The sequence below is a fragment of the Patagioenas fasciata genome, chromosome Z, assembly GCF_037038585.1.
Source record: "Patagioenas fasciata isolate bPatFas1 chromosome Z, bPatFas1.hap1, whole genome shotgun sequence".
NCBI classification, from domain to species: domain Eukaryota; kingdom Metazoa; phylum Chordata; class Aves; order Columbiformes; family Columbidae; genus Patagioenas; species Patagioenas fasciata.
In genome coordinates this window covers 25,489,918-25,504,413 of record NC_092560.1, presented here as the reverse complement: position 1 = coordinate 25,504,413, position 14,496 = coordinate 25,489,918, and the positions used below count along the sequence as shown (strand labels likewise).

Sequence of the window (14,496 nt, the reverse complement as noted above, 5' to 3'; positions counted from 1 at the left end):
TTCATATTACGCCCTTCCTTTTTTTTTTTTTTCTTTCCTGGCTCAAGATTTTCACATTCATCCACATGTGTAGGCTCAGACTGCTCTCGAGGACTATAGTGGAACTACGAGGTGGCAAAAATGGAAGCCAAGCCCATCCTGTGCTAATAAATGTAATTATTCTGAATTTATCCCAATTGCAGCTGTAGTGGAAATACTCGGCATTGGAAAATACGCCTCACAATACCTAGATATTAATATTTTCAGAGCAATGTCCTCTTATAAATTCTGCTCTGATAAATTCTGCTGAATGTATCCCTTGTTAGTTTTAGAACACAATTAACAACTACCTTTGTTCTGAGATCCCAAGATCTAGCCCAGTAGAAAGCCAGAATTTATAGCGAGATGGGGTGTTGTGGTGGGGGAAGATAATGAACTATGACCCACTGTGTATTGAGGCTGTGGATTTACTCCTTCTAGTTCCACAGCAATCAGCCTGTCATTTCTGAAAATTTCAATCTCGGTGTAATGAACCCTGTTCCTGGGGAGAGTGGTTTGCACTCTGATGTTTTTCTCCCTTTCTCATCAGAAGGAATGCATGGGTTTGTGCATGGAGATTATGTAAATTGCTTGTGTAAATCCCTGAGACTTTCCTCTGTGGAAAAGATGACATTCATTTGTGCTGTTTACCTTCAAATCTGTTATTTTCCTTTAGGTTCTAACTGTAACCTGTAAATTTTTTATTTTTTTTTTAAGTGTGAAGATAACACCCCATTGAAAGGATGCAATAATAAGGCTTTAGGGCTTGTTTTCATCCCGAGTACTAATCCTGTTAGTGCACTGTTTAAAGGTTTGTGGAAAGTTGGTAAATCAGATGGGATACGAATCTGCAGCCTGTACGTTTCATACACAGCTCTGGATTGTTGTTCAGTGAGCATGGAGATATAAAAGGATGCATGGTCTTTTTAACATTCACAGTGGGAAGTGAGTTGCTTGACTGAGGCGTTCCTGTCAAATAGGAGTCATTGTTGTCACCTTGTAAATCCAAGCACACAATACTTTTTCCTTTGTGAGACACACATGGTATACAGCTTTGCATCCTCTCTCATTTCCACAGAAAAAGACAAGTTTCGACAGGAAAAAAACAAAAACAAAAACAAAACAACAAAAGGACGCTGAAAGTAAATATCAAAAGAGTGGTGGGGTTGAGGGAAAAAAAAAAAGAGAAAGATGACAATGGTTCACATTATGCGTTGCTTTTCAGCTGTGAAGTTTGGAAGAATGTCCAAAAAGCAGAGGGATAGCTTGTACGCTGAAGTACAGAAGCACCAGCAGCGACTGCAGGAGCAGCGGCAGCAGCAGAGTGGTGAGGCAGAAGCGCTCGCCAGGGTTTACAGCAATAGCATCAGCAACGGCTTGAGCAACCTGAATAACGACACTGGCAGCACCTACTCAAACGGGCATGTCATTGACCTGCCGAAGTCTGAGGGTTATTACAATGTGGATTCTGCCCAGCCTTCCCCAGACCAGTCTGGGTTAGACATGACTGGAATCAAACAGATAAAGCAGGAACCTATCTATGACCTCACCTCTGTACCAAACTTGTTTACCTATAGCTCTTTCAACAATGGGCAATTAGCTCCGGGGATATCCATGACTGAAATAGGTAAGGAAAGTTCTTATTCCTCTAATATAGTGTGTATATATAAAAGCTAGGTTGCAATAATGTCTTTATTAAATATTATGTAGGCATTCCTATAGTTACACCTTCACACGTGTGTATGTACTCACACGTACAGGGAGTAAAGGAAAGAAAATCACTCTGGCAGTAATTGACACAATATCAAGACAATTCTGTTTTTACCAAAATCTGCAAATTACACAGTTTCTTAAACTCAGCAGTTCATGCCCAGTTTATGAAACAGGAGCACTAAAGCAGGTGATGAATCAATCAGAACCAAGTGATAATTAGTAGCAGGGAGCTTGTTTCAAATAAGCTCATTACTAGCAGGGTTAAACGATCTCTTCAGCCAGCCATCCGTATTCTTGTCAACACCCAGAATCCCCATGACAGCTAATTCTAGGGTATTTATTGTCAAAAAGCACCAGCTTGCTATTTTTGGTGTGTGGATATACATGCAGAGCAAGTTTACTGAACTTGTGAGATGCACAATTTCTGAATGAAGTTGTATGGATAACCATGCTCCTCTGCTTGAATGCCTGGGACGACATGTCCCTTGATTTCTTCTTTGAAAAGTAGCAAAGAGATCTCTCTGTGAAATGAGGTGGTTTGAAAGACAATAACTAACAGTGATTCTTCTCTAAGGAGTACTTCTGTTCATCTAATGCCTCTAGTCTTACATCTCCAATGCATCTGGAAGTACTACTTCTATTATAAAGAAATAACGTGAAAGAAGATTGGCATTCTAATTAGGTACTTCCCACCTCAACAAGTGAAGTATGCTGAGTCAGGTGTGGTTGAGAATATAATCAAAGGTAACACTTTGTTAATGGAATTTAATTTTAAAGCAAGAAGATGGAAAAAAAATACGATATTCAAGAGCACCTGTAACAAATGAATTAATATCACATCATAAACCCCCGTTATAGTTCTGGCCTGGACTTGCTGCCTTGTGGATGTACACTGGAATGTGTAGATTTCTGTTTGTAGTCAGGCCTGCTGAGGGCCCTAGAGATGTGGCATGCACTTGATATATATTGCAGAAAGGGTGTATGTAGTAGATACCATCTGATAAAAAAATGAAGCTGCAGCTAGAATCCATAGCATGTTTTCTACCCATGGATGTTCATATACAGGAAAGCGTGTAAAAAATTGTGTGCTTTAGTTATAAATTGCATAGGGGAAAGTTAGGCTTTTCTTTCACACTGTTTAGTGGGACGTGTTTTGCCATCACATTTGGCCTAGGCTGCTGTCCAGTTTTATCCTAAACTCACAACATAGCAATAGAGAGGATTAGTGAGGAACATCTGCTCCAGCTTCCCTCTCAGCCGTTGAGGTCATGTGAATATTACATGTGGCTTTTGGACATCTCAGTCCTGCAACAGGGCTTCACAGTACTCCAGATCATCTGAGACAATGTAAATAGTCAAGAGTTGCTTCTCGGCAGCACCCTGTACCAAAGGAAAATGTTAGCAGAAAGACTCAGAGGAGTTACCAGAAATGTGACAGTTCTGACAGTCCATGAATTAGGGTTTGTGCTCAGTTGCATAAGTGACCTCAAAGAGAGAATATCGCCACAAGACTGTATCAGAGATTAACAGAATGGTTTGGGTTGGAAGGGACCTTAAATGGTCAACTAGTCCAACCCCCTGCAATGAAAAGGGACATCTTCCCCCCCAGATCAGGTTGCTCAGAGCCCCATCCAACCTGGCCTTGAATGTCTCCAGGGATGGGATATCTACCACCGCTCCACGCAACCTGTACCAGGGTTTTGCCACCCTCGTTGTGGAAAGCTACTTCCTCATGTCTAGCCTGAATCTCTCCTCTCACATACTTAGTGGCTAAAGGATTCCACTGAAGTCAATGGGATCTTTTAACTTATGAAGATGTAGGGAATTGTTTAAATTCTGTCTCAGAATCACTTAAAAATAATGTATCGTTCTTTAATGTTCACCCATTTTTTTTCTCTCCTAGCCCTAAACTAGCCAGCCCTAAACCCAGCCCACATCTGCAAGTCTTTTGTTCTCTGTGTCATCTGGCAAGTGTTCTCCTTCTGGAGCATAAAAAGTAGGGAAAACTCCAGAGTGCAGTGAACAGGACATATCAAAGGACCTGTCACTGAGCTGACAAAATTTGGGTGCTGGCATTTACCTCTCTTCTTTTTGAAGCTGGAACTGAGGCTCCTAAATTGCTAGGATTTTACCTGAGTACTGCTCTATGTCATTTGTGGCTCCTACAGCAGAGGGGTAAGGGTGTTAGTGAGAGATAAAGTAGTATAAATGGATCACCTGACACAACTGAAAAAATTGAAGAGATGTACCATAAAATAATGGGATTAGTGCACAGGCAAATTATATTTTCAGTGGTTAAAAACAAGCAGAAAATGCCTCTTAATGCTGCAGTGGATTGTTGGACCATCTGTAAAGCTGCAGTCTTGTAGTCAAAGCAGAGAAACTCTAAGGAATGGATGCACTGATTTCATTACATTATGCATAAATTTCACTGCAGCATTGTATTTCACTCTAGTGGGATCTAGGAATAAACTCTGGTCATGTTAAATAGAAATCACTGCTATAAATGTTAGATTAAATCACAGACAATATATAGGAGATGGAAAAGCTATACTCCATTGATCTTTGTGCCTGGCAGAAATTTCTTCATACTTCTTTGTCTAGTGATACACTGAACCATTGCTTTAAGTATCCGAGATCATGTTAGTTCTTTTCCTCTCTGACAACTTTCTACCAGATTCAAATATCCAGTCTTGGTTTTCTTCTGCTCTTTATGTTTTTCAAATACATGTATTTTTTTAGGCACGACCTCACTTCCAGCTTGCCCGATCTTGAGTGCAATGCTTTTAATTTTTTCCTCATAAATGAGTGTGTGAGACTCCTTCGATCCTTCAACTCCTAAAAGTTTCTGTAAGCTCTCCAAGGGACAGCATTCTTCACAGGCAGCCCAGAATCAAAGTAGTCTTTGTAGCTTCTGCATCACGTGCCAACCAATATCCAGTTCATGTATTCCTTCAATGTTATTGCTTTGCTTGTTTCTCACTCCTCTCTTGCATAGGGCAATTTTTATTAAGATACCTCTGACTGCACATTTCCTAGTTTGAATCTCATTTTCTTATTTTTCTAACCTTTTCAATCCTGTTACATTATGTCGTAGTCTGCATTGATGCTTTGTGACTTCTTTCAGTTCAGAATTATCTCTTCATTTAATTATCATGTTGTGAACCCACTCTTTCAGATTATTAAAGAAAATGCTTATAAAACAAAATCTAATCATGGTCTCTGCTGCACCTAACTAAAAAACTTGCAATTGCTTAAGTCACTTCAGCATTTATTTTTGCTTGCTATACAACAATAAGGTGCTCTGAAAAATCTGGATAACAAGTCTTAATTTCCCTGCCAGTTTGGTTCAGTTACAAAAGTAATATTTTCTAGGATACTGTGTGACATAATTTACACATCATTTACATTCTTTTCTTCACGTGTTAATTTTCTAATTTCATCAAAAAGGAATAAAAATATTCAGGCCTACTTTGATCTTTGACAGTGGTATGCTTTAATTTGAATGTGAAAGTGCCCTTTTTCCTGAGCATACCTTCATCTACAATAGACTTTGTAGTGGAAATTGAAATTGTTCAACTTCACAGTTTCGAAATTTGGAATTTTTATAAAGCAAACATTTCAACACATAGCATTAGAATGGCACAGCAAACAAAATATAGGTTACCCTGCATGCTTACTAGTATCTCTAAATACTGTACCAGGAAATAGGTGTCGGAGAAAGGGATGCTGACAGTCATACAGGGCTACTGTACGTACATAGTACTAGTATATGCCTCCAAATGAGTTGAATAGTCCAGGGTACAACTGCACATTATCTGATAACTATGAGAAGGAGGATAGTTAATGGCTCTTATGGAAGAGAGGGCTAAGCATAAGAAAGCGCTGTTTCATATGCAGACACAAATTTCTCATATAACTGCCAGAGCTCATGATAGAGAAAAGCTGGATAAAAATCAAGCAGTTTCCCATTAGGCAGAACTGTGCCTTAGGCTCAGCCCCAGTCAGTATTCCAGTTCCGGTTACAAAAAGAAATACAGAACATAAAGAAGTCAGTCCAATGCTTGTAAATAAGCATATAAGAGCAGAACCTCAGCTTGGCATCAGTTGTGTTTCCAGGCCTGGTCCTTTTTCTTTTAAGGGAGGTATTTTCATCCTTAACTCAAGGCATCTTGTTGGAGACTTGATTTGGATTTGTAGACAGGTGGGCAGAGCACAAAGTAGGTCAGATGCAGCAACCAGATGAGTTGAGCTGGTTCTTTCTCTACCTGCCATGCTGTCCACGGGTGGCATGACCCAGGATGGGTCATGCAACCAGTGTGGGGGACACCCAGGGCCTGAGGCACATGATGCCAGGAACCATGCAGCATAGTCCTGTTTCTGCTGGGCCATCTTGCCATCTGCCCTGCTGGGAAGGCAGAAATTCCTCATGCTGCAGTGGGAACTCAAGCTGTGGGGTGAAATCTGCTTGTAATGTCAAAAGCGAGAATTGCGTTATTTGCAGAACATCTTTCTCCTCACAATGAGAATCGCAGAGGTCGGCTGGTATGGAGGAAATCCTAAAGGCAGAAAGGAGCTCCATTTACTGACGTTGATATCCCCACAGAGGGATGGCAAAGCTTGCACCCAAGTGTGATTTTAAATTGTCAGGTATTAAAGGCTTGTTTTTAGACTTGGTCAAATTAAAGACATCTTGTTTAAATATATGTGTATAATATTATCTGTCACTGAGCTGAGCGTTGCATTTTTCTCACAAAATACGTGGCTCAGATCTTGGTCAATAAAAGTTAATGAAAAGGTTACCCTATCTCGCCTGCAGTTGACATTACCAGACTATGATTTCTTAAAGATGAGAAAAAATTATGAGTAAACTCTGTTGTGGTGAAAACAAATTGTTTAAGGGTTCACTCCAGGTCAAACTGAAGAGTGCCCTATAGCTGCGTGTATTTAGGTATTCAATAAGGCACCACTGGAGCATGCAGGAGCATATAGCCCAGCCTCTATAATTACAGAAAGAGCTGTTGTTTATGTGTATTTGCATGGCATTTCTTCACCATCAGGGGTATTTGAAGGTAGAACTCACATTTCTACCAAAATTAAAGGCAAATAGTAAGTAAGATTGGTAGGCTCGGGCTTGATATTCCCTCTCCCCAGCCCCTCTGACCCTGCTCTCATGTGCATATCTTAAGTTCAGCAATAGCTCACTAGGGCAGCCACAACATGAGAACTGGAGAAGGCATCACCTGCTCTGTTCACCAAATCCACCGTAATGCTCAGCTCTTTTGACCCTGACCCATTGACTGGAAAATCACACTAAAACAAAACCTTTGAAATGTTTTAAAGTCTAGCTCAGGATGGGTGTGTAAAAGAAAAGCCCTCTTGGTACCTGCAAATGACACCCTCTGCATATGTAAGCCCTTATTTAGCTGGGTTCATACGTTCATCTCAGGACCTACAGTGAACAACTTCATACATATCTTTAGAAGAATTTGGGTTGTTCCTCCACACCTATACTGTTTATGAATGTCCACAGTACTGTATGCTGCATATGCAATATACATACCAGCAGTAGACTCATGTCTTAGACAGTACGCTGTGCATTGCTGTAGAAGGTTGCAAAAGCACTTCTCCAGTGTGATAAGTGTTTTTTACTACTATTCTTTAACTACCTTCTCTGTATCTCTAGGATTTGTTCCCTGTACCAAATCAAGTCTTAATGGACAGCTTACTGAACACGTATTTGTCAATCAGCTGTTATTTGAAGGGCCACTGTAGTGACCAGCACACTCAAAATGCAATGAACTCCCCAAAAAAAACATACCTAAGATGACTTTGACGTCTACGTTGATGTTCGCTTTGCAAGGCCACCATCCACCACACAGTGAAGCAGAAATGATGGTTCTGTGACTGTAGTGCTGCATAATGTTTCTTCACCTCTATTTCTAAGCCATAGCTTAATGTTTAATATACTGCTAAGTTGACAGTCAAATCTTGCAGGACAGGTGTCTCAGCCTTACAGCTGTATTTCAGCAGACCGATGTTGCCACCTAGTGAGCAATTAAAAATGTGCAGCATGTGCATTTCTGCATAGATACCCTTAGGGCACTATATATTACCGTCATTACCTATTTAAAAGTGACAATCAGAATAAATTAATATTTCAGTTCTGTACTCATTTCAGTTCATGTGAAAAAACTTAGAACTTCTTCTGCAGGTTTTTTTTTTTAACTAATTAATTTTCCCCCCTTTCGTACAGTCAATAAGAGAACAGACAATGGCAAGATTTGAAACTAATTTGACAGCTTTGCTCAGCTAGGAAAAGCTTCAACTTCATAAAAAAATGGACAGAAAACTGGAGGAATAAATTAAGAGCATTATGATGCTGAAGCATTCTAGCTGAACTGATAACTTGAGTGAAGGGTGTTTTTTTATATTTGTGGATTCAGTTTTTTTTTAAGCATATATTTAGGAATAATTTTAACCAATAAAAGCAATGAATAATTTGGCATAAATGTCGGGAAAACGTAACCATTTTTATAAGTTTTTAAATTTTATAATTCTGTCTTTTCTGTCTCCAAATTAATAATCTCTTTTTTTTGTAAATGTAGACCAAAATCAGACTAATTACAGATTTGAACAAAAGCTTTAACGAGTTTATGCTGCCCAGCCTGGTAGTTTAAATGATCCAGATGTTTACAAATAACTGATTATCTTGTTATCTTCTACTAAGTGCACATTTTAGCAGTTACTAATTTAAGAAGACTTAAGGAGGGCAGAGATTGTGTTGTTTTTCTTGATGTAGATTTAGAAAATAAAGACTGTTTTCTAGAAGGTACTATATTTAAGCACCAGTTTCTTCATCCTATGATTTTCAAATCACTGAGCATCTATCAGTTGTGTGTTGGTTATGGCAGCCCTGCTCAGCTACACTTAATACAAATTATAGCAATTCAATAAGCACAGTCCAATGTGCATTTTTACTATCTCTAGTTCAAATTTGTACAATAAAGCAATTAATCTAAAACCTTTTGGAAATGTCATAGATAGCCCAAAAGTATGCCTCAGATTGGGTTTTACTGCAGATGATAAAGCTTTTACGGCTACTTCTGAAAGCAATTTGACTTCTCTTTCAGTTAAGTCAATTAATATATCAAATGTACACCAGCTAGTAACATCACAATAGTTTTACCAGTGGCGGCCATTGGCAGCATTCCTAGATGGGGTTTGATCATACTACAGGCATGGACTATAGATGCTGCAGAAAAAGCAATTTTAAATATTGCACTTCACGTTTCTTGTGGGCATAGGTGTTAGAAGTGGAAATGCAATCAAGAATTCTGTTCACAGAGAGGTGACATTTAATTACGTTTGGCATATGCGCATGTTTTCTAGAAATAAAAATTTTCTACTGACTCTGTTTTTCTGCAGCACCCAAGACAACAAGATCCCATTTTAATTGTGGTTATGATGGTTTGAACAATATAAGCAGCTGGATTAGGTGATTAAATTAATAAAATCAGGGACATGTCTTAACTGAAACGGAAGATGGGAAACATTTTGTGATCTTTTGTTCCGTTTTACTTCCTTTTCAGATTGTTTTACAAATGAATTTAAAAGATGCCTTAATCAGTGTTAAAAACAAACTTATTTATAGCTTATATTTCTGAAGCATGATAATACAGTTGTTTAAAGTTAATAAATTTCTAATCCATTAAAACAAGTATATAAAATTCCTCCTCTTCTCAAAACATACGAATATTTTCTTGTATAATCAAACTTCACAAAAATATGTTCATTCTACTGAGAATCGAAAAAGCAGTTAGAAAGCAACATTTGTAGCAGTCAAAGTATGCAAAATACCATATCATACATCCCATATATTACCATATATCATGACAGTCTTCTCAGGGATAGCACTGTGCTGTGAATATTGTCAGATTAGAAATCAAACAAAAAGATCAGTGTAAAGCTAATCGTATTAACAAGTACTGAGGTGTGCTGCTGCTGCCAGTCTTATGAATAGGCTGACTCCCTTTTGTATGGTTCAGAGGAGCAATGTCAATAGCAGAAAAAATGGTAACTGGATTTCTGCAAGAAACCCTCAAAAAGAGAAGGCTGGAGCAGGTGCCAGAGCCTGGAGGGCCTGGGCCGTGTGAAGGATGTTGTCTTGCAGGGCTGTGAGGGTTGTGTCTCACACACGTCCCGTGAGGAGGCAAATCTATCACTGCAGATGAGAACCAAGAGCACAAGGCTTTATGAATGCTTTATGAATCCCTGTAGTTTATGGAAGTGGCATACTATCTGCAAAGATAGGTGTGCTTTGAATGAGTAGTGATATGTTGCTTATTTCCTCATCTTAGGAACCCTTTTATCTCAGTGCCAATGCTCCCTGTCCTTAATGTTTGTGTATGTTGTTTCTGGGCAGTCAGCACCGACAACAGTCACACTTACCTTGTGCTTTCTGAAAGCTTAATCTGGCTCCATACTTGGACATCTGGCTCATCATCTTGGACAACATTGTTCGATCATTCTTTAATCCCCAGGCAGAAGGAAGCCAACAGAAGCTTGGTTTTACAATTTTTTTTCTTTCCCAGTACACATGCAACATCCTAAATTTGACTTCTCGAGGCCATAGTTCACTTTTTTCACTGTTTGTCTTCTGTTTGGCAGATTTCACCACTCACTTTATGGTTTTCACTGCTTTCTACCTTATTATTCTTCAGAATAAAATAATTCTGTTTGTTATGCAGTTTGTAATGTTGTTCCCAGCTCTCTAGGTAATGTTGTCTTTCTTCAGTCCATTCTGTTTTGATACTTTATTTCACAGAACAGTGACAATTCTTTTATGCAAGAGAGAAAAGATATGAGAAAAAGTTGGAGTGAAACACACGGGAGAGGTACATGGATGTGTTTCATGGAAAAATGCAATGCAATGACACAGGGCTCAGACAAATGCTGAAACTGATTATCAGAACACAGTTTTTATAGGGCAATAGTCTTGCAGGGATTAAAGTCACTTGTAAATTGGAATAATTAAAGGAAGATATTAAGGCACGGGGCACTGTCTTGTGTTCCTTTTTGTCTGTGTGGACATTTTTTCTCTTGATCAGTGAAATCTCTGGCATTGCTTATGATAACCAAATTGCTTCACTTTCTGACACTAAACACACAACTTTGATCCAACCCTGTTGCCACACTGAGGGAAAACAGAACCATCATTTCTATACCTAGATTGCTTAAAATATTTATAAAAAGCTAAATGTAAGCCTGTGACAATGAAAGAAGTGCTAAACTGCATGTCTAAACTCTCCTAGCCCTTTGCAGACTATGCCCTTCCAACACTAATTTAAAACCCTTAATATTCCAATTGTTCCATGCATATTTCTAGGTTTCATAGTGAACAATGTCCACTCCAAGCATTATTCGCTTACTTGTAATAAATGAAACCACATTCTTGTTTCAGAACAGTTTCAATTTTAATACAAAGATCTCTTTGTGTAAGCTATGCTGGAACAAGTTACAAAACAGCTCATCTCAATAAATTTGTGATAATTACACAGCGCCTGTAGAGTCCATGTCCCGTAAGCTCTCGCTATTGCCTTGGTTAGTGCTTTTGCTGCCAGCTAAATGATTTCTAATTAGCACAAAATATACGTTTTTTACTAAATTGGCTGAGACCCAAGAAAAGTATTATTAAGTGGAGACCTTTAAGCATTTATAAAGATCCTCTAGGATTTAACAGAGTTCTGGGTCCATCCTCCATGTTCCTCCAGATTAGGACTTCATTCAATTGTATTGTCATTTCTTGTAATTTACTAGTATTTTTTTGAAAGGCAAATGAAACACTGATTTATTTCGAAGGGAGAGAGAAGTGCAGAATTCACACATATAATATTGCCTCAATGTGCAATCTGTTCCTGACAGTAAGCATTCAGTAACTTGAACACAAGGGAGGGTTTTTCCTCACTAAATTCAAGCACTTCTAGTCTCATATGATTGTTTTAATGTTTCATATCATATTCCTCGGCTGCATATCGTGTAGTGTTACAAATTTATTAAACAAATGTGGGTTATAAAACTTGCTAGTCTATCTATAACAGTTTTGAAAGGGAAATCTTTTGTGCATTATGACATTGAGAATGCCAGGGACAGATGAAATGTGGGACGAGCTTTTTGAAACCATTTTTAGGAAAATAATGTTCCTGCTTCTCTGTAAAAAAAGGTTCAGACTTTTCAGCCACTTCAACTTAAAAAATTGGGACCTATTTTTCATGTTGGACAGAAACATCGAGAAATGCTTTTGCCTTTTTCCCTGTGTCACTGCCCTCACTAATGTCTAAGAATTTCTTAAGGTAATCCATATAATGAAACCAATTTGCAAAACTTTACATTTTGCAGTCCTAATACTCTTGAATTAGAGTGCAGAAGAGTGTTGATAGCTTGGCATCTATGATTCTGTGATTATTCTGGGTATTAGAAAAGAGATTTTATTTTTAATGTCTAGCTGAAGTTTTGATAGTTGTACAACCTGATATGCATGCTTACAGCAGCCAGCCAAAGCTGTGGTGTTATTGCAGCATTAATTCAAAGTGGATCCCTGTGAGAGCTCAACTTAGGATATAAGCTGAGATGAGCTCTTAGCTCTCAACTGGATCCTAAGGGTAAGTGGCAAATTAAAAATTCATTATTCATTTTAATTGAGGATGATTATCAGTGTTTTAGGAGGCATACATCAAAGTTCTTCAGTTCCCAGTGCAAAAGAAGGGAATGCTGAGAAAAACTGGAGTCTCTCCTGAGAAAAGAGAGACAAATGAAAGAACTAAAGAGCCTGTAGGAAACAGACACTGCTGAGCACTGTGGATAATTTCCACTTAGCAGGCCAAATTCACAGCTCGTAAATGTGTGCAGTCCATGGAGTTACTACACCCATACCCCACCAGCATTGTACTTGACCCCAAGTTGGAGCTTTTCCTCAGTATCATAGTTTGAGATCTCTGAATATTACAAGGAAATGGCTGAAAAAGGCAGGACTGACTCATCAGCTGATGAAAGACCCCTGCAGGTCTGTGCTATGCTGATTTATATTATCTAGGTTGCAATGTTCAGTTTTCTGTGTGCACTTTTAGGATTTAAACAGCTCCTACCCAGTGGTATGATAGATATTTGAGTGATCATAACCTTTGGAGAGTACCTTTTGTGAGGTGTCTACTGAAATCTAAAATAAGAAATTACAGTAGGTTAAAAAAAAAAATTAAAAAAGGCGCCCAGCAGGGGAACCAAAACTGAAAAGGTCATTTGCTGTTCTGGAAGTTGTGAGCCATAGTCCCAAGTTTATGTGAGAAGTGCATAGCTTCTGCACTGTTGTTCTTCCTTTGCAATATAGGCTTTTGGTGTGTTTTGGTGGTGGAATAGGGCTTTTGCAGTCTTGCTGTTTGCCCAGTCCTTCTATCAGGACCATCCAATACTTCTTTAGCTACTGTCCAGCTTCAGCGAAGTGGAGCAGAGGTCTCAGACACTTGGGTTCCCAGCTCAGGAAAAGAGGCTACTCAGCAAGGCAGGGAGATAGACAACCTTAGGAGAAGGCAGAAGCTGTGATTCAGGCCCCTGTTCACCCCAAAAGGCAGTGGCTGCTGGGTAGTCGGACTGAGCAGACCAGCCCCTTGGGCCAGACTTACCCATGGTGCCTCTTACCCAGCCAAACACAGTGGATGGCAGGTCAGAGGGAATGGCAAGTGATATTTTAAACATCTGAAAGAAACCAGGCTCAGTATGTTGCACTAATTGTGGTACAGCTAACTTCACTGGGCCATCCTCACAAAATTGAGTTTTTTTGTTGTTTCTGTAGTTTTAGGTAGGCCAGGCTAAATTTAAAAGCTATTTATTTTGCTAAAACAGCATTAATCTCTCAAGGTCCTCCTCATCCTTGTCTTGTTCATCTGCTATATAGCACATTTCACCCTTTAGATGCTGCTTTTCAGTGGTTGCTTCATTTAATTCTGTTAGGACAAGTGAGATCCCTCACTATGCCTCGGGACAGTTCCCATCAATATTTGCACGTGGCCTCTTTCAGGTATTGGCCTCAACAGTCCAGTTCATAACCACTGAGCCACAAGCCCAGGAGCACCTTATGTAGATGTTTATTTCTTCTGTTACCATACTCCCTTGCATGTTGTACAGCCTTTATTTCAGCAACAGTACATAGACATCTTTCTTGCTTCAGGTAGTCATGAGCATGGAGACCTTTTGTCTGACAAGCTGAATGTCACAGACCATAAAATTGCATACACACACACACACACACACACACAGAGTATTTCTTTCAAGAAACCCACATTTTTGTCTGCGAATAAGAACAGATCTTTTTGGTAGATAATCTTTTCTGCTTCCTGATGTGCAATTTTCAGCTTCATCTGGACGTCTCCTGCTACACATCTGACTTATTTTTTTACACTGCCACATTGCAAAATCCCTATTCATTCATTTCCCCTCACCAGCTGGCACCTTTCAGGGCCCCACCAACAGTGCCCGAGCTGCTGTGACAGGAGGGGCAGCGCTCCTTCCTGCCAGCTGCGGGACATGGAAGCCAGCCCGACCTCTTGTGTCTCTGCTTTCCAGCAGTGACAACCAGCCATGCGTAGGTCTCCCTGTCACCCCTAAGAATGGACAAAACTTTACAGCTAGCATAGTGGGCCACTATAGAAAGCCAGTCAGATATATGCAGGAAATAAATGGAATAGAAGCGGTCATTCCAGGATACATCTTGTT

General features: G+C 39.3%; 1 protein-coding gene across 1 annotated transcript in view; it reads left to right on the top strand.

Moving 5' to 3' along the window:
- The window catches only part of RORB (RAR related orphan receptor B), a 147,484-nt gene that overhangs the window by 107,903 nt on the left and 25,085 nt on the right, over window positions 1-14,496 (top strand). Inside the window, exon 4 of the mRNA XM_071801748.1 lies at window positions 1,244-1,645. Within this exon, the coding sequence (XP_071657849.1) occupies window positions 1,244-1,645 (402 nt within the window). The remainder of the gene's footprint in view (window positions 1-1,243; window positions 1,646-14,496) is intronic.